Consider the following 20,508-nt stretch of genomic DNA (forward strand, 5'->3'; position numbering starts at 1 on the left):
CCCCATGCTAGCATTCCATTAGTACCTATGCATACCATTGAGAGGTTCATTAGACGGCTTCATGACTGAACAAAACACCTGATGTAAGCTACAAGCTGCCTGCAAAGGAGAACTCTGGAAAAGTATTCCACCGATCCAAATTTCTCTTGAACAGCGTGCAGTTATTTTTTGCAGTCATTTAACAAAATTTTGATACCACTTAATTGCAAGAAAGCCTCCAAGTGGCTTACAGAAATATGAAGTATTTTGATCTTTAAAAACAGTTAAGATTGATATTTTAAAATATTCAAAAGATTAAAATCAACAATAGCCAACTAGAAGTAAAACACATGCAACTTCTGCATGTTTGCATAGGTATGGGTAAACATACACATATTTAAGCAAGTACAGTGGTACCTCAGGTTAGGAAATTAATTCGTTCTGGAGGTCTGTTCTTAACCTGAAACTCTTCTTAACCTGAAGCACTTTAGCTACTGGGGCCTCCCGCTGCTGCCGTGCCGCTGGAGCACAATTTCTGTACTCATCCTGAAGCAAAGTTCTTAACCCGAGGTAATATTTCTGGGTTAGCGGAGTCTGTAACCTGAAGCGGATGTAACCTGAAGCGGATGTAACCCGAGGTATCACTGTACTGAAAAGAGTTACAGATAGGTAGCCGTGTTGGTCTGCCATAGTCAAAACAAAACAAAAATCCTTCCAGTAGCACCTTAAAGACCAACTAAGTTAGTTCTTGGTATGAGCTTTCGTGTGCATGCACACTTCTTCAGATACACTGAAACAGAAGTTTCCAGACCCTTCTATATAGTGAGAAGGTGGGGAGGGGTATTACTCAGAAGGGTGGTGGGAATGGGTGATTGGCAGATAGCTGTGATGAGCCTGTTGAGGACTCTTAACGACTGCAGTAGGTCTTACAGGAAAAAGCAAGGGGTGAGAAGGTGAAAAATGGCTTTGTCATGTATAATGAGATAAGAATCCAAGGTCTTTGTTCAGACCAGGTCTCTCCATGGTTTTAAGTTTGGTGATAAGTTGCAATTCAGTAGCTTCTCTTTCCAGTCTATTTCTGAAATTCCTTTGTAGTAAAACAGCTACTTTGAGATCTTGTATAGAATGTCCTGGGAGATTGAAGTGTTCTCCTACTGGTTTCTCCTACTGGTTCTCCTACTGAAGAACACTTCAATCTACTTGCACTTTGACGTGCTTTCGAACTGCTAGGTTGGCAGGAGCAGGGACCGAGCAATGGGAGCTCACCCCGTTGCAGGGATTTGAGCTGCTGACCTTCTGATTGGCAAGTCCTAGGCTCTGTGCTTTAACCCACAGTGCCACCCACGTCCCTATTTTCATTGAAGAAATGTTGGAGGGTATGGCATTATCTGACCCCCCAAGCCATCCTGTATAGGGAGGGTTTTTTTAAAAAAATGTTTAATCTGTTATTATGTTTTTATGTATGTTGGAAGCTGCCCAAAGTGGCTGGGGCAAATTGGTAAGATGTCTGGGGTATAAATAGTAAAATTATCATTATGGAATGGGATGTCCTTATTTTCCTCAAAGAAATGTTGGAGGGTATGTTACAAGTGCAGAGTCTGTATTATGTGGCATCTATAACAGTACCAGTTCCACAGAATAAAGTTGTCAAGTGGGCATATGTGAGGAGATCCTGCAAGTACAGAACACAGTCTATCAGGATGGTTCTGTGACAAGACAGCTGTGACAAGACAGCTTAGTTCTCCTAGTGCATGGGTAGGCAAACTAAGGCCTGGGGCCGGATCTGGCCCAGTCGCCTTCTAAATCCAGTCCACAGATGGTCTGGGAATCTGCATGTTTTTACATGGGTAGAATGTGTCCTTTGATTTAAAATTAATCTCTGGGTTATTTGTGGGGCCTGCCTGGTGTTTTTACATGGGTAGAATGTGTGCTTTTATTTAAAATGCATCTCTGGGTTATTTGTGAGGCAAAGCAATTCATTCATTTTTTTCTCTCTAAAATATAGTCTGGCCCCCCACAAGGTCTGAGGGACAGTGGACCGGGCCTTCGCTGAAAAAGTTTGCTGACCCCTGTCCCCTAGTGGTTAAAAGATTAAAGGTGATGGCCCTTAATGATATCTTCTTGGCTCCCTACTCCAATTTTAGCCAAATTATGACCCCACCTCCAGTAACTTTCTAAGAAACAGTAACTAATCATGGGATTTCACAGAATATGTTGGCCCGGCCTCCCTCTGACTGTCTGGAATTGGAACACCAGTAACCCTGGAAGGCTCAGTATTCTGTGTCATTTGAAAATCTGAGCTATCTGATTGAATGTCTTTATGCAAACACTCATGGAGTCATGGAATTGTGGGGTTGGAAGGAGTCACGAGGATCATCTTGTCCAACCCCCTGCAATGCAAGAATCTTTCACCCAACCAACGTGCGGCTCAAGCCCAGGGATTAAGTGTTTCATGCTCTACCAACTGAGCTATCCAGACTCAAAATATGATTAAAATTAAACTGGCAGCTGCTTTCACATTTCCTTAAAGACAAATCACTAAACCATTTCAGGGTGACTTTATCTCAAGCCTCCTAAATAAAATCAAGTAATCTATCCATCTGCAAGACTTCCTAACAGCATAAGCCTAATCGTGTCAGAAGTAAGTCCTATTGAATTCAATGAATTTTTCCACCTTCGCCGCATCAAGCAGTTGGTCCCTTACCTTTCCCGCCCTGACTTGGCCACAGTGATCCATGCGACGGTCATCTCCAGGCTTGACTACTGTAATTCGCTCTATGCGGGGCTGCCCTTGAAGCTGTCCCAGAAACTCCAGCGGGTACAGAATGCTGCAGCGAGGCTCCTCACGGGGTCTCTGCCATGGGAGCATATTCACCCAGTGCTTTTCAAGCTGCACTGGCTCCCAGTGGAGTACAGGGTCAGATTTAAGGTGCTGCTTTTGACCTTTAAAGCCCTTCACGGCCTAGGACCCTCGTACCTCCGGGACCGCCTCTCCTGGTATGCCCCACGGAGAGCCTCAAGGTCCATAAATAACAACACATTGGTGGTCCCGGGCCCTAAGGAAGTTAGATTGGCTTCGACCAGAGACAGGGCCTTTTCAACTCTGGCTCCGGCCTGGTGGAACGCTCTGCCTCATGAGACCAGGGCCCTGCAGGATCTGATTTCTTTCCGCAGGGCCTGTAAGACAGAGTTGTTCTGCCTGGCCTTTGGCTTGGAGCCAGTTTGATTCCCCCCTCCCCCCTCTCTCTTTCCCCCCCTTCTTTTCCTTCTCCTCCTGCGATGAGGCTACATTTTAATATTTTAATGTTCCATTATTTTAATTGTTGTGTTTTATTTTTGTTTTTAAGTTTGTAATCATTCATCTTGTTTTTATTATTGCTTGTAAGCCGCTCTGAGCCCGGCCTTGGCTGGGGAGGGCGGGGTATAAATAAAAAATTATTATTATTATTATTAATGAGCCTTACTCCCAGGTAGGTGAGATGAGGATCGCAAACTCAGTATCACTTTCCACCTTATAGCAAACATACATGAACTGTGGTTAGGAGGAAAATAATAAATCCATTAATACTTAGTACTCATTTAATTTTATTTTAAATTGTATTTTTAAATTATGATAATAAACTTAGCAATCACGAGATTTGCAAACCATTTGGCAAATATTTTATTTGCATCCTACTATCAGAGCTTTTCAGATATGAAGTTCACAAAATACTAGCTACTGTTGACAGAAAATCAGAGGCAAATTCTGGTATGGATATTGTTCATCTTTGGTTTAAATTCGTACATTAAAAAAAGAAAAAGGAAAAAAGGAAAAATGTCAAGTACTCAGCCTACTTATCTCTCTTTATATCCACAAATCACTTATTTTGAAACATATTGCATATTAGCAGATTTAGTTTATATTCTGGGTTATGGCCATATTATGGGAAACATTTTATATGCAAAAATTAAGCCTACAGAGCCACCTTCTGGTCCTACATGGTTACTACAGTATTATTTTTTAGCCGTTTATTATCCTAAAGTGCCTTTAAAAACATACACAAGACAGTGTTTGGAAAATCAAAATACAAGGGTAATTTAAAATTGCACGAAAACTATATTAAAAATCTGATTCCCAAATGCCTCAGAGATAATTATGGCATTTTCCAAATCACAGGACAAACAAGAAGGAAGAATAAATATGTATCTGCCCAACCTTCATTTGTTTCCCTCCCCCTTTTCTTAGTGGCATCTCAAAATCACAAGGCAAGCTTAGAGATAAGGAGATCTGGAAATCACCAGGCAATGATTTCATTCAAATTCTGATGTTAGCGCTTTTCAGAGACGCTGCCGTTACTATGCACTGAATCCAGACAAAGTAGAATGGATATGATATGGATGGTACACTTAGCTCTGATTTATACTTGACTTCCTGCAACACAACCACTTCATGGTTCCTCCACAAGCTGCTCAATATTTGTATTATTTTCTGACCACGTAGTTATGCTATATTGCAGCTTTCGCATCCATGCAGGTTTAAGCAGTCTAAATTTCCATGTGGCTCACTGCCACTGTATGCCTGTGAGGTTCATATGATAAAGACTTGTATTATCCTGGAAGGCTTCAGGCCCATTTTCCTGTTCATTGCACGATGAGTACATTCCCTCTAATTCTTGAATAGAGGTGTATTTAACTGGAGGAGGAGGTGGCTTGAAAGACGGCGGTCTGTTCAGACTAAAATGAAAAAACAACACCCGGTGTATTTAAAAATAATACGTAGCAAAACACAACAGCAACACACAGTAAGTTGGTAGGGAAGGTAAACAAAATTAAGAAGTCATTGTTCTGAGGAGAAAACGGCCTCATACATAAAGTTTCTGGGCAATATACAAGGGCAGCCCCACACAGAGCAGATTACAGCAATCTAGTTTTGAGGTTGCCAATGAATGGACTACATTAGCCAGACTACTCCAGTCCAGAGATGGGTATAGACAGTGCTGATAATTCTAACCACAAAGGTCACTTAGGTCTCTGATGGCAAAGGTGCATTGAGGGCTACCTCCAACAAATGTGCTCCTTCAGAGAGCGTGCAAGCCTTGGTCCAGTATATCTGAAGGAGCGTCTCCACCCCCATTGTTCTACCCAGATGCTGAGGTCCAGCGCCGAAGGCCTTCTGGTGGTTCCCTCACTGCGAGAAGCCAAGTTACAGGGAACCAGGCAGAGGGCCTTCTCGGCAGTGGCACCGCACTGTGGAACACCCTCGCACCAGATGTCAAAGAGAAAAACAACTACCAGACTTTTAGAAGACATCTGAAGGCAGCCCTGTTTAGGCAAGCTTTTAATGTTTGATGCATTACTGTATTTTAATATTTTGTTGGCAGCCGCCCAGAGTGGCTGGGGAAGCCCAGCCAGATGTGCGGGGTATAAATTATTATTATTATTATTATTATTATTATTATTATTATTAAGAACAAGCAATATGAAAATCTGTTAAATCTCAAGAGGTGCATCTTCAGCATAAAACAGAAACTACTCAGGTAAACCTCTGTGGGGAAGGAACTACACAGCTTAGGGACTGTCACAGAGAAACCCCTCTCTGGACACCCTCTGAGGGCAGTGGAAACCCCTCCTTCCCAAACTTCTGAGGGCAGTGGAACTATCAATCTTAACATCTGAGAAGGTCTGTAGGGAAGGAAGTGGTATTTCAGATATTTGTGAACTAAGCTGTTTCGGGTTCACTAATGGTGAGTACCTTGAACTGGGTCTGGAAATGAGCTGATAACCTATGCAGCTGTCTTTAAAAACAGGGTCTATGTCAGTTCCAAATGGAACCAGCAATCTGGCTGCTGCGTTTTGGACCAGCTGAAGTTTCTAAGTCATTTTCTAGAGCAGCCCCATGTAGAGCATATTGCAGTAGTCTGGTTTATAATTATGACTTGCCCCAATCCTGTCCTTGTCGTGCGCAATAACGTAGGTCATGGATAGATATATAAAAAGACACAACCAGCCATTTCCAATAGTATGACTGTTTCTTTTATGCAAAATGTTACACTTCATTATAGTTGATGGGAGTTGGAATTGCTTGCATGATGCCGCACACTTCTGTGTATATGTGAGTACATAAAACGCTGAGGATTTCAATAGGGATGCCAGGAGGAAAAGTTGTTTTTTCTCTTATTTGCCATGTTCAATAAGTATCTGTGATTCTGATGGTGTCTGAAGAAATTAGCCAAGGTTTTACACAGCACCACTCTTGTTGTATTCCAGTTCTTTATTGTGATGCGACCCCCAACTGGGGTAAGTCAGTGTGATGCCTTGAGATGTTGCTGGATTCCAACTGCCATCAGCCTCAGCCTGAATGGCCAATATTCAGGGGTTGATGGGAGTTGTAGTCCAGCAATGATGAAGAAGGGTGCCATCTTGGCTACCCTGCATTATGCAAATCGGTGCAGATGCACTGAACATGCTCAAGTCCCACTGTGGTCAATGGGGCTCAGCAACTGCAATTTCAAGTATGCTAAATTACTGTACACACCATCCTAATCAGATTGCAAATCACAGGCATGCATGAAGCTGCTTTATATTGAGTCAGACAATTGGCCCATTTAGCTTATTGTCCACTGTGACTGCCACCATTACTCCAAGTTTTTGAGACAGGGGTCTTTCTCAGCCCTTCCTAGAGAGGCTGGAGATTGAACCTGGAAGCTTCTCCATGCAAAACAGTTGTTCAGCCACTGAGCTATGGCCCTTTCCGAGTGCTTTCATTGGGGATTTATTTCACAACAGCACATTTTGTATTAGCATGCAAAATGCCAGGCGGGCATGTACTACTTACATTTCTCTTTGATACTGACACCATTTTCTGACTCCCAGAATGAATAAGCATGTGCATAAGAGAAGCAGGACGGCTACAACTGCTGGCCAGGGGAAGGAAGTCTTTCCTGGACTAGTTGCAGTACCTGAAAAAAGAACCCCAGCTATCAGAGGCAAAAACAAGACAACTTCAAACAGCTGCTTTCTCCTCCTCCCCCATTTCTAAACCAAGGGCTGATTCAGACAATACATTTTTCCTGTCAACATGCGAGTTGTAACTGGTAGTCACAATGACAAACAAATTGTGTGAAATTGCTGCTTGCAAGTAAGGCAGCAGTGCTTGTTCACAGCAGCTGGTAACCGAGGGGCTATGATTCTGAGGTTCCTCTAGTGGAGCTGTTAATTGAACATTCATCCTGATTTGATTGCACAATGCATTCATGGCGGTTATGCAATGTCCACTATTTAATGAGCATTCCCTCTGATGTTCCAGTTACAGATAGGTAGCCGTGTTGGTCTGCCATAGTCAAAACAAAAAAAATTCCTTCCAGTAGCACCAGATACAGTGTATCTGAAGAAGTGTGCATGCACACGAAAGCTCATACCAAGAACTGACTTAGTTGGTCTTTAAGGTGCTACTGGAAGGAATTTTTTTTGTTTTCCCTCTGATGTGTTTGTGCAGAGGCCATACGACTTCCCGTCAACCAACCAATATCTATTTCTAGTGCATCTCCCTGTGACTTTCCTTATAACAAAATGTCTGGGTGTTTCTTTTTTAAAGCAGATGTGTTGTGATAGGGTACTTTAATCCTTTTTAATTTCACAAATCTGCATTTTTGGTATGCAAACGAATCCCTCCCACGAAAGAGGGACAGTCTGGAGGCGACGCCGGAAGCTGTGACAACCATATCTGTTTTTGACTGATTGACACATTAATACACATCTCAGTCCTTGCAGCTTTGGAAAGGTAGAAGTGCCAGTTAGCTCTGTGAAACAGAAGCTTGAGACATACGGTTGTCTGAAGTACTGTCAAGATCAAGGAAGCCTTACCCTGACTGGTACAGGCTCTCCAAGATTTCAGACAGGCATCTCTCACAGCCATATCTGGAGATGTAAGGGTTTGAACCTGCAACCTTATGGGTGCAAAGCAGATGCTCTTCCTTTGAGCTTTGTCCTGTTCATCCCATCACCTTTTGTGATAGGACAAAAGGTTCTGTTTTTAAGCAGGCAAACCATCCCCAATGGTTTGCAGTTTCACAGTCAAAACCAGCATCTTGCAGCATGCCTAGCAAGCAATAAAAAGTAGCTCTGAGCTCTGAGCAACTAGTTCCCACTGAGGATGTGAGTAGCCACATCCTGCAGTTTCAGTCTTTCAGGGCAACTGCATATATGTCACATCTATGTCAATAGAAGCATTTGGAGGGAGCTGTCCAAGTGCTCCTTTGCCTGTTGTCCTCTGACAAGGGGAAAATAGAGGCTTTTGCTTATCTCTGCTCTGCTCTAACCTATATTTTTGGTGTTGCCCTTTCTGCCCACACAGAAATTCTCAGATTGGTCTCAGAGGAGTGAATGGTGCAAAGGGAAGAGCAAAGAACAGGAAGCCTAATTTAGTTTTGTATGACTGCTCAGGTGGTTATAAATGGCATTGTGAGACACTGACATATGCAAACTAGTGGCTGTTACTTCTAGCAAAAGGAAATGAGGCAAATGTAAGATGTTTCTCTGGAGCACGTACCATGGCATAATGGTCACTGAGGATTTTTAATTTGAGTCAAAATAAGAAAATCAAACACATGCTCATGTCTCAAATTGTCTGTCGGTTCACCAGATGTATGTTTCAGCCTTATGAAATTGCTCTTGGTGGATATGCTTAGAGTTGCTCTGTGCCACTTTTAGGGCTTATTTGATTGCATTCACTGGCTTTTGTTAGGCTGTTTTATTTGTTTTTGTTCCGAGTACATTGTTGTATTACAATTCAAAAATATCATAAAAGCTGTACAATGTACACACACATACATAATCAGTATGCATTAAAAAGAACTGACCAAGAATAGCACATTTCCTGATTAAGAAAGGGCAATTTATGCACAGATTTATATCTAGAAAGAGCATTTTTTGCATGAGATTCTGTGCTATTCATTTTTCTGCATGTGCTCTGTGACAAACAGATTAGGTCTCCCAGTAAAAAAAAAAAAACTCATAAGGAGTACCCACTGCTCCTGTACCACATAAAAGGTAAAGGTAAAGGTACCCCTGCCCGTACGGGCCAGTCTTGACAGACTCTGGGGTTGTGCGCCCATCTCACTCAAGAGGCCAGGGGCCAGCGCTGTCCGGAGACACTTCCGGGTCACGTGGCCAGCGTGACAAAGCTGCATCTGGCGAGCCAGAGCCGCACACGGAAACGCCGTTTACCTTCCCGCTGGTAAGCGGTCCCTATTTATCTACTTGCACCCGGAGGTGCTTTCGAACTGCTAGGTTGGCAGGCGCTGGGACCGAGCAGCGGGAGCGCACCCCGCCGCAGGGATTCGAACCGCCGACCTTTCGATCGGCAAATCCTAGGCGCTGAGGCTTTAACCCACAGCGCCACCTGCGTCCCATAACCTGTACCACATACACAGTCCCAAATGAATGGTTAGTACTGGTGGTGTTCAAACAGCCCACAACATGCAGACATCTAATATGTGGCTGCACCCCCAATAGTGTACACTCTGCTGGCAACACCACCCTCTGATGTCCATGTGTGACATTTGAAGGAAAGCCAGCCAACGTATGTACAACTGTATAAGCATGGGCTCATCCAGTCAGCTGTCATGTGAACAGTTTTTAACTGAATGGAGAGCCCATGAGCTATACTCATGTGGGCTTCCATTTCAAACTCTATGCTGAGCATGTGGACAAGGAAGTAAAAAAAAAAAAAAAAGGTAAAGGACCCCTGGATGGTTAAGTCCAGTCAAAGGCGACTATGGGGTTGTAGCTCTCATCTCTCTTTCAGGCTGAGGGAGCCGGCGTTTGTCCACAGACAGCTTCCCGGGTCATGTGGAAAGTCCAGGTCATGACTAAACTGCTTCTGGTGCAACGGAACACCGTGACGACAACCAGAGCACATGGAAATGCTGTTTACCTTCCCACCACAGTGGTACCTATTTCTCTACTTGCACTGGTGTGCTTTCAAGCTGCTAGGTTGGCAGGAGCTGGGACAGAGCAACGGGAGCTCACTCCGTCGGTGGGATTTGAGCCTTCTGATCAGCAAGCCCAAGAGGTTCAGTGGTTTAGACCACAACGCTACCTGCATCCCAGATAAAGAAGATAAGGATATGGAACTCATGGTACTGGAGGTGGATACCCCAGCTCAACCTGGTCCTCCCTCCACCCATTGCATGTATGCATAGAAAAGGCCATTTGAATGCTCTTACTGCTAGATTTAATGGTGTTGTGGTGGAGAGCCAATATGGTGTAATGGTTAGAGTGTCGGACTAGGACCTGGGAGACCACAGTTCAAATCCCCACTCAACCATGGGTGACCTCAGGCCAGTCACCATCTCCTAGCCTAACCTACCTCACAGGGTTTTTGTGAGCATGCAATGGGGAGGACAAGAACCATGTACACCACCTAGAGATCCTTGGAAGATAAAGGTAATAGATAGATAGATGATAGATAGATAGATGATAGATAGATAGATGATAGACAGATACAATCATTATCATCGAGGGTTGTAGGGTCGGATTTAAACATGAATCCCCTTCATATAATTCTCTCACCTAAGAGATACATGTTACCAGAACCAGCACTGGAAAACCTACTAGATCTGGGCCCAAATGAAGTAGGTTTAAAAAAGAAACAGCAACTCACCTGTGCTTTTAAACTGGTCCTTTATTGTGGATGAATTATCATGGCTAGTCAGAGGGGTTTCTTCAGTCACTCTTCTGGTGGAGTTAAGATCACCTTAAAAAAACAAAAACCCAGTGATCCCCACATGACATGTTACAGAAACTTTAAATTCCTATTCTGAAGTGTTAACCATCTTAGCCTTTTGTTTATCTTGATGATAAAATTGTAGCCAACTAGATAATTTCCACTTTGAAAAGGGCTGAAACTGGCATCAACATAAATAAAACAATCTTAAAAGCTCAACCACACCCCAATGGGTTATAATTAAGGGCTAATTTGTTTTGTTTCAGGCACTTAAATTCAGTAATGCACACACACAAAAAGCATGGAAATGGTAATGCCTTAACTTTTGTACACGTAAGCATTAGCGCATTCTCTAGCTGCACATTTTGTGCTCACTTGTGCCTGAACCTTCATATATCCAAATGCATATGATGCCATACAATTAATTTTTATGTATATGCTTGCTCATACACAAAGGGAGACACATAATGAGCACCCAGTGCCCCTGTACCAGGTAAACACTTCCAAATCAATGGATAGTACTAGAGGTGTTCAGGTGACCCCTTTCATGTGTACAACTAATGCATTCCCTCTTCTTATTTTTTCTTCTTTGGCGATCACTCGTAGCTGAGTAAGATTGTCTTCCATGAACACGGTTTTAGCAGTGAGTCTGTAAGTGACTGTGGAGGCCAGTTCTGGATCCACACGTCCTTCCACAGTGGGGTCATAGGTTTCTAGGTGGGAGTTGATCCTGGTGAAGGTTTGCCAAGCGTGCCTTCCTCTTAGCACCTTTCTCCCTTTCATCCTGAGTTCGAGCATCTTCAAAGTCCATGACACCTTTGGTAAAGGCTGTTCTCCAAATGGAGCACTCACAGGCCAGTGTTTCCCAGTTATCAGTGTTTATACTACATTTTCCCCCAATTTGCCTTGAGAGAGTCTTTAAACCTCTTTTGTTGACCACCAGCATTACGCTTTCCATTTTTAAGCTTGGAATAGAGTAGTTGCTTTGGAAAATGATACTCAGGCACCTGCACAACATGACCAGTCCAGTGAAGTTGATGTTGAAGAATCATTTGCTTTGACACTGGTGATCTTTGCTTCTTCCACTCCACTTGCACCATGCAAGGTTGGAGGATGGATGGCGGCTAACTGATTGAGGTTGAATCCTGACAAGACAGAAGTACTGTTTTGGGGGGACAGGAGGTGAGTAGGTGTGGAGGACTCCCTGGTCCCTGAGGGACCAGGTGCACAGCCTGGGAATCATTTTGGACTCGCAGCTGTCCATGGAGGCACAGGTCAATGCTGTGTTCAGAGCAGCTGTTTACCAGCTCCATCTGGTACACAGGCTGAGACCCTATCTGCCCGCAGACTGTCTCGCCAGAGTGGTGCATGCTCTAGTTATCTCCCGCTTGGACTACTGCAATGCGCTCTACATGAGGCTACCTTTGAAGGTGACCCAGAAACTACAACTAATCCAGAATGCAGCAGCTAAACTGGTGGCTGGGAGCGGCCACCGAGACCATATAACACTGGTCCTGAAAGACCTACATTGGCTCCCAGTATGTTTCTGAGCACATTTCAAAGTGTTGGTTCTGACCTTTAAAGCCCTAAATGGCCTCAGACCCAGTATACCTGAAGGAGCATCTCCACCCCATCATTCAGCCTGGACACTGAGGTCCAGCGCCGAGGGCCTTCAGGCAGTTCCCTCACTGTGAGAAGTGAAGTTACAAGGAACTAAGCAGAGAGCCTTCTTGGTAGTGGTGCCCGCCCTGTGGAACACCCTCCCACCAGATGTCAAAGGAAAAATCAACTACCAGTCTTTTATAAGACATCTGAAGGCAGCCCTGTTTAGGGAAGCTTTTAATATCTGAAGGACTATTGTATTTTAATATTTTGTTGCCAGCCGCCCAGAGTGGCTGGGGAAACCCAGCCAGATGGGCGGGGAATGAATGAATGAATAAATGAATAAATAAATAAATAAATAAATAAATAAATAAATAAATAAATAATAATTTTCTAATGTCCACAGGTGACATCTGATGGGGACTCCAAACATATCCAGCTGTACACACATCAGCTCCACCCAATACACAGCCCTGTTTGTGAACCATTCTCAATGTAGAGCCGATACGTACATATCTGTACTCTTGATGGCTCCCACTTCAAACATGGTGCTGAGTATATGGACAGTGAGGGAAGGGTTGCTGTGACACTGGAGGGAGAGACACCAGGCACACCTGGTTCCTCCAACACACATTTGCTGTATTCGAAGAGAAGGTCATTTGAACATCCCTACTGCCATAATCGATCGTTATGATCATGGAGATTTAGGGAGGGGAAATTTAAGCATGAATCACCTTCCTTTATTCCCACACCGCCACCCAAGAGATCAATGGAAAGATTTCTAGAACAGGATCAAAAAGAAATGTTTGCAGCAGGATACATCTGAAAGAGAAACAGTAACTCACCTGTATAATTAAACCAGTCCTTCCCAGTGGATGAAAGATCAAGTGTAGTCAGTGTGGTTACTTCCGGCTCTCTGCTGGTGGATAGATTCCCTTTAAAAACAAATCCAAACCAACACCCCCAACATGATATATATTATACTGGCTTGATTTCCGTGTTCTGAAATTGTAACAATCTTAGCACCATTATTTATTTATATGATAAAAAATTAGCCAACTAGATATTTCAGTTTTGTAAAAGGGCTGCTGTTGGCATCAACATCAAGCAAAACTAAAACATTGGTTAAATGATGAACTAGTGAGTGTAAGATGTCACTCACTGTGTTGTATCTCAGGGTTGCCATATTTTAAAGCGTGAAAATAAAGACACAAAAGTTGTTGAGTTTTGTTTTGTTTTGCCAAAGTTGATTGCGCTTTGGGCAAAATTGAATAATAATAATATTTTGGAGATATTTTAAAGAAAAATCAGCAAAAAAACCCCCCACAACATAGGTTGCCATAAATTCAGATTTCCCCAGATATTTTTGCCAATTTCCGACCACACACTGCTTCCGACTGCAGTATTCCACTAAGCCCGGGATATTCCAGACATATGACAACCCTATGAGCAGAAGTGATGTACATAGTGGCTTTAATTATACATGTTTACAATTAAATTGCATACACACAGATATTTTTGGATATAGTTATAACAGAAAAGCAAATAATGTTCTAGCATTCCTCTGCACATGTCATAAATATATGTGGACATATCTTCACTTAGCCCCATATCTGAAAATAACCTTTGTTGTCTGGGCAATTTCAGACATTGTGGAACAGGACGAGGGAGGAAATCCGTGAGAACCGTCCATCCTATCCCCAAATTTCCATTATAACATCCAAAGCTTCACCCCCTGTGTTGAGGGCACTGAGTTCCCTCAGAATCTGCAGCTCTTGCACCTCTGCATTGGGGAGATTTGAGCGAATTTAATTTGTTTTCCAGTGAGCTATTGCAGCCCATGTATTTGGGTGGGTGGGTAAAGGAGGAAAATGGTATTCTTGTCAGACCCTTGCCCTCCACACTTCATCCAACACTTCTCACTCGTGTAGGAAACAGTTTGGGAGCGAGAGATCAATATTAGTTTGTTGGATCCTAATTGCGTGTTATGTATGTGAACTTTTAAGCAGAATGACTTGCCACAGGGAATAGCTTTTCGCAGCTTGTAAGTCAAGCAAGCATCCGCAGCCTGAAAGAGGAGCAGCCTGCTAAGCGTGTTAGACATGAGAAATGATTGTGTTAAAAGAATCATAATTGTGAATAGCAAGCACTAAGCCTTAGGCCACTGGTTAGAGTCTTCCCGGATTAATGACTGGGAGCCTTTTTCCAGGCAGCAAGACAAGCGACATTTCAGTCAGAGCAATATGGTACAGCTAGGAGGGTGGAAATCTAGCACGAGTTGAACTATTGAAGGGCAACAGGGGGCTCAGAGTGTGGGTGAGCCCAGAGTCGAAGGCAGAGGTGTAATGGGACAGAGACAGGCATGGATGAGCTCCTGTCACTTAATCCACAGCAGGGAGGAGGATATAACCTTCTGCATGCCAAATAAATGAGCTTTTCTCAAAGAGAAAGCCACCTGATAAGGTAAGCAGAAGAAGGGGTTGGTTGTAACTGCATGCCCGGCTAAGGGTTATATTGCCACATTTAGTTTGATAAAAAATAATAATCCCAAATTCCCTGTCTAATGGACAACCAAAACGTCACAAAATAGTGAGCAAGCTCTATCATCTTTCTTTGATAGTACAGTTGTACCTTGGTTCTCAAACACCTTCTGACTCGAACGTTTTGGCTCCTGAATGCTGCAAACCCGGAAGTGAGTGTTCTGGTTTGTGAACTTTTTTTGGAAGCTGAACGTCCAACGTGGCTTCTATGGCTTCTGTTTGAGTGCAGGAAGCTCCTGCAGCCAATTGGAAGCCACACCTTGGTTTTTGAACGTTTTCAGAAGTCAAACGGACTTCCGGAATGGATTCCATTCGAGAACCAAGGTATGACTGTATATGCAAAAGGATAGTTTGCATTTCTCTTCACTTCTGGATCTTTCTTTGAAGATAACTTCCCACTCCCTCCCCCACCAAACCAAAACAACTGGTCTCTGCTGGGCAATGGTTCAGCGCATCTGGCTGTTAACATAAAAAGCTACTATAGGCTACTTACTTTGCGACACTGCAGAGTAACTGGAGATCTTAGTAATGGTGTTATCTTGCAGGTTTTTAGTCGAAAGCCCGGGCTCTGTGGAAAACAAAGTGTCTTTAAGGTCCTTGTTCAAAGTGTTGCATCAATGCTTTGTTGAAGAGATTCCCCATGGGACAGGTTGCAATGCTAGTGAGAAAGCTTCATTTTGTGGGGATACAAATGCCCTGTTCATTCATTTAAACAACATGCATGGACATGAAGTGTGGCTCAAGTGGGGGTGTGTGCTGTGCATAGCAACCCCAACCCCAATGCCATGTTCCTGCCACCTCCATCTCTGAAGGGGTATTTTTCCTGCATGTGGAAAATGGACTTAGAATCTTCCACATAACCAGTGGAACATACTTAAAATCTTCCTGAGCTTCCCTTTAGCCTCCTTGCCCCTCTCCTCCACTTCTTCTGGCTTCTTCCCCATTTCGTCCTCCTCCTCCCTTCTACTGAAGGTTCTAGTGCTTTTCCCCCCTTAAAAAATATTTAGGGCGACTCTCATTTTAACTCAAGAAAACCACCATTTTATAGTTCAAATCAGGAAAAATAAAAACAGTAAATGGACATTGTGTGTAGCAACGGAACTTATGATTCACCATGCTAGAGAAGAACCTAAAATTTTTAAAATTTTAGTTTCTACTCCCATTAGATTCACAAAATGTTTAGGGGTACGCGTACCCCTGCGTACCCCCAGGAAAAAATGCACTGGTAGATTCCCTCCCTTTCCCCCAGCCACAGCTTTCTCAATACCTCTTGCCCAAATTTTATGGAGTCCATGTTTTGAAGGATGACACATTTCAAAGTCTTATTTCAGACATTTCTATGGGAAGAGGTCAATCATCCTTGACATCTATCTGGGTTTGGGGAGAAAGGAAACTGGCTCTTTGACACTAGCTGCAAGCTTGAGAAGGAGAAACGTACAGTGATTAACACTCCGTGTCAAAGTGTCTCTTAGTGCCTGGCGCACAAAGGATGTTCCTATGGAAGCCAAGCGCCGAACAGCTGTCATTCGGATTATCTCACTGAGCAAAGTTGAATGGGAAACTTTTACAGTGAAAAGAAGAAGGCAAAGGGAAGTTACAGCTTTATTAAGGCAAGCAGGGGATTTGTCAGACAGCAAGAGCAACAAAAGCACTTTGCAACCAACATGACATTTATGAACCATGACATGGGACGTCTAAGGAAGTCGAGTGCCCTGTTCAATTCGGCAGTGGAGATATTCCACGCACGCAGTACAGATAGTCATGTTGAGCAGTGCCAATCAATGAAATGAATAAAGAAGGACTTCCGCAAGTGTTTTCTCATATAACACTGCTGCATACAAAAGAGGAGGCTGTATCAGGGCCCCCTACACACCAACTAGATAAGAGAGCATACTTGAAAGCAATTGAGTTTGTATTCAGGTTCATGTTTTTAAAAGGCAAGTACATGTTGACATTTCAAAGGAGCATAGGAATCTGTTTTATACTGGATAACGATCCCTCCTTGTTGTCCTTCCACTGGCAGGTGAAGACTTTCTTGTTCCAACAGGCTTTGGGGAACTGCCTGCTTTTATTGAAAGAGCTGGTGCCATGCTGTTTTTATTGGATTTATTGGTATGTTTTTAGCATATTTTACACACACACACACAGAGAGAGAGAGAGAGAGAGAGAGAGAGAGAGAGAGAATATAAATATATATATAATTGGTTTTGAATGATTGCTTTTTCTATGTTTTTAGTGCTTCTTATTTTTATTGAAATCAATTCTGAGTCCCACCAAGGAAAAAAGGTGGGGTATAAATATATAAGTGCATTGGGCCATCTCAGGAGCTGGAGCCAAGCGATTGAAGCACAACATGGTGTCAGTGAAATCAATTCCTTATTCAAGAAACCAAAACAAGTGATCCCAGCAACCCTTCCCCGTAGGTCTTGCTCCAACAAGGCAGTTGCGAGGACTGAAGGTCCCCACCTTCCCATCACTTCCTAAAGCTCTTCCTCTCCAGGGTTTTTCCCAAGCAGTCATAAACTGTGCCTGCACACAACCCTGCTCTGTTCTGCCTTCTTCATTTCCTTGAGTTCTAGGAAACTGGTGGGGTGGGGGGGGGAGAGAGAGAGAGCTGGTCACAACAGGAGGGGGAAACTGCCTGGGTTCTTCAGCAGCCTGCCTCTCTGTCTCCTGGTCCCACTCCCCTCCAGCCTCTGCTTCTGCCTCAGAGTCTGAACTGCCCTTGCCACAGCCTCTTCCTGCTCACCAAATCTTGCTACCGCTTCTGCTTCTGACACCTTCTCCTCCCAGTCTGCTCCCTTTAACCACTCATGGTCATTCCACCACCAATCCCCTGGCTCTGAGCCTTCTTCCCCTTGGGGGTTCCCCAGGTGATGCCTCCCACCACTCCTCAGCATCCAGCCAGTCCATGACAATCCATCTAGCTCAGTATTATTTACACTCAAGGGTAGCGACATTCCTGGGTTTCAGACAATGTATCTTGAGATGTCAGGTATCGAACCTGGGACCTTCTCTGTGCAAAGCAGATGCTCTACCACTGAGCTCCATCCCAATTTCTCACAGACATTCATGAAAAAACTTAAGAAATATTTTAGAAAAAGTTAGCTTGGCAACAAATGCGGCCGCAAGAAAACAAGCTCAGGAGTAGGTGAAGCTGAACTAAAAAAAGAAAAGAAGAAACAGCCGACTGCTGCCCTTTGTCAGATGTATGAAATCCCATCATGATGCTATGCTGTGCCTGTCCTACAAGGAAATCTGAGCCAGCTCAAGACAAATGTTCAGCAAACAGCTGACTTTGTGCTCCATCTGGACCTCGGCAGCTCCTAATGTAATTTCACATGTGCACAATGGCTCCCAGGAGAGATGGATTCAGAGAATATTTTAAGAATCTCTCAGATTGCATTCCTTTTTGGGCTGCATCACTTGGCTATGATGAAGTCACTTCACTGCCGGTGCTTTGTCTGCTTATTTTACGAGGCGGACTTAAATATGTATATTAGAGATTTGGCAAATAAAAATAAAAATTCTGCAGATGAACAGAGGAAGCGGGTTAGTCTTTTGCCAAGGCTGTGACTTGGCCAGGGAAGTCAAAATGAAGAGAAAAACAAAGGAGAGGACACAAAACCACCCTATAAGAACTTGGAGAAACACACACAGAGATTATATGCTGCTTCATGTTCCCCTCTCTCCTTCTCTACCTTGAAAGGTCACACTCCTATATGTAGGGTAATGGGGAGTAGATGGGAGAATATAAGGAGAAGGGAGATGCTGTTTGAGAAGATTTGGCAGTGGTGGTAGATTAGCACAGGGATGGGGAAACTCAGGCCTGAGGGTTGAATGCAGCTTTCCAGGCTTCTCTATATGTCTCCCAGAATCCTCCCCAAACCATACCCCCTTCTGCCCAGACCAAACTCCTGCTTTCCACACTCATTGCCTGGCTATTTGCATCTTTGAACTTTGCTCATGCTTCCTGTTTGCCTGGATGGGGGATGGAGAGAGGTATACGAGTCAATCCATATTTTGCTTCTGGCCCCTGCCCACCACTGACCTGTGGCTGCCTGTTGGGAGGTTGGCTAGAAAGGAACTGCAGCTGTTTGGCTGGAAAGAGGTCCTCAACTTGAGATCAGAACATTCTCCCTTCCTCACATGAGCAGTGTGTAAGAGCAGCTTGAGAACATATTGGGATACTTGATATTTCTTTGGTCTATCGAGGTGCAAATCAGACATTCTTCAGTCCCTGTGCAACACTGCAGGAAGCTGCTCTAGATGGAGTCAGAGCATTGGTTTGTCTTACTGGCAATGGTTCTTCAGGTTTCTGGTTTTCATTGTTTCTAAGCTTTACCTGGAGATGGTGGGAATTGCAGCCTAAGATTTCCTGCAGGCAAGCACACACTCTGCCCGTGAGCTACCACCCTTTCCCCATCCTTAGACTTTGAGGGGAAAACTTGATGCAATTAGCCTAGGGGCGTTCCATGTGGGTTTACTTTGCCATATTGAACTTTCCACATAAAGCATGTTCTCCTTCATGGAGAGCACGTGTTGCCGTGGGGTCTGCTGAGCCACCCCTCTGTTACCAGGCAGGGTCTCTAAAGATGGCCTGGGGCAGTGATTGGTTCACTGGGTTGCTGGGGTAAAAGTTATGTTGCAATCTTGGTGGGAGGGGTAAAATGTTTAAATACTCTGCACGCAGCCTGGAGCTTTCTCTTTGCTGTGTGCAACGGATCACCCGCCCACCTGCCCTTGAGTAAGGGTTTGTTGCATTGACCTTGCTATGCCTGTCATGGGGTCGTCTGCCGTTGGGGCAGGGGCTTGGTAGGAACTTTGTCCATCTGGCTGATTGGCTGGGCCATTTGGTTTTTGCCTACTGCGTAGCAAATCGTCACAACTTGTAAGGTTGTGGTTAGGCATTGGTTATAAATTGGTGGAGGAGGGGTTAGGATAGGCTGGGCCTGCCCCTCCATGGTTGCTGCGGAAAGGGAATTCCGTTAAAGGAATCCTGGGGCTTGCCATCTTTTCGTCCAATCCCTGGAATGGGACTAGGGCCGGCAAGCCTTCGGGGAGCATGCGGATGAGAATTGAGGGTCTGTGACTCAGCTCCATTTCTCCCTGACTTGCTTTCCCCCGCACTGTCTTTCAGTGGTGCCCGGAAGTCAGTTCTGTCCCCAGGCGGGGGGACAGATAGTCTTAACCAATACCTAAATAACCACTTACGGTTTTGTATTTAAATAGAGATGTGGCCAAAATTATGCCAAGAACCTTAAACAAAAATTAAGTGTGCGTTGTGAGTTATTTGGGGGGTGGCTTGGGGACCTCGACACGCAAACAACAAATTTAGTGAGATGTTCTGCAGTTGGACCATCCTAGATGGAATGGGATACATGTTGGAATAGCAATATCATAGCTCGGTAAATATTTTAATCATTTATTGTTGGATGAATTTCTCAGAAAAGTGCAGGAAGTGTTTCATACAGATAAACATAACTTACTTTTTGTGAGGGAATCCAAAACTGGAGTAACCTGACTACTGGATTTTGAAGCTTCCATCGTCGTAGTCTGAAGCCCTGTTGAAAATAACAATAGCCTCAAATGTAGTGGATGAATTGTCTAATGATAGCTTAAGAACAACTTAGTACTAACCGAGAGATTTGATTCTTGGTAGGTTAAAACAAAAGTAGGGTT

The 20,508-nt window shown here is 43.9% G+C and overlaps 1 protein-coding gene and 1 long non-coding RNA gene across 2 annotated transcripts in view; one reads left to right on the forward strand and one right to left on the reverse strand.

Moving 5' to 3' along the window:
• The window catches only part of LOC310843890, a 435,627-nt gene that overhangs the window by 167,196 nt on the left and 247,923 nt on the right, over nucleotides 1-20,508 (forward strand). The window lies entirely within an intron of this gene.
• CD96 (CD96 molecule) overlaps nucleotides 3,623-20,508 on the reverse strand; it is a 29,909-nt gene continuing 13,023 nt past the window's right edge. The window contains exons 7-12 of the mRNA XM_083734908.1: nucleotides 20,296-20,390; nucleotides 15,320-15,440; nucleotides 13,132-13,221; nucleotides 10,622-10,714; nucleotides 6,794-6,917; nucleotides 3,623-4,692 (exon numbers count right to left, since the gene is read on the reverse strand). Of these exons, the coding sequence (XP_083591034.1) occupies nucleotides 4,521-4,692; nucleotides 6,794-6,917; nucleotides 10,622-10,714; nucleotides 13,132-13,221; nucleotides 15,320-15,440; nucleotides 20,296-20,390 (695 nt within the window). The 3' untranslated portion in view covers nucleotides 3,623-4,520. The remainder of the gene's footprint in view (nucleotides 4,693-6,793; nucleotides 6,918-10,621; nucleotides 10,715-13,131; nucleotides 13,222-15,319; nucleotides 15,441-20,295; nucleotides 20,391-20,508) is intronic.

Source organism: Podarcis gaigeae (assembly GCF_964106915.1).
Source record: "Podarcis gaigeae genome assembly, chromosome: 4".
Classification (NCBI taxonomy): Eukaryota; Metazoa; Chordata; class Lepidosauria; order Squamata; family Lacertidae; genus Podarcis; species Podarcis gaigeae.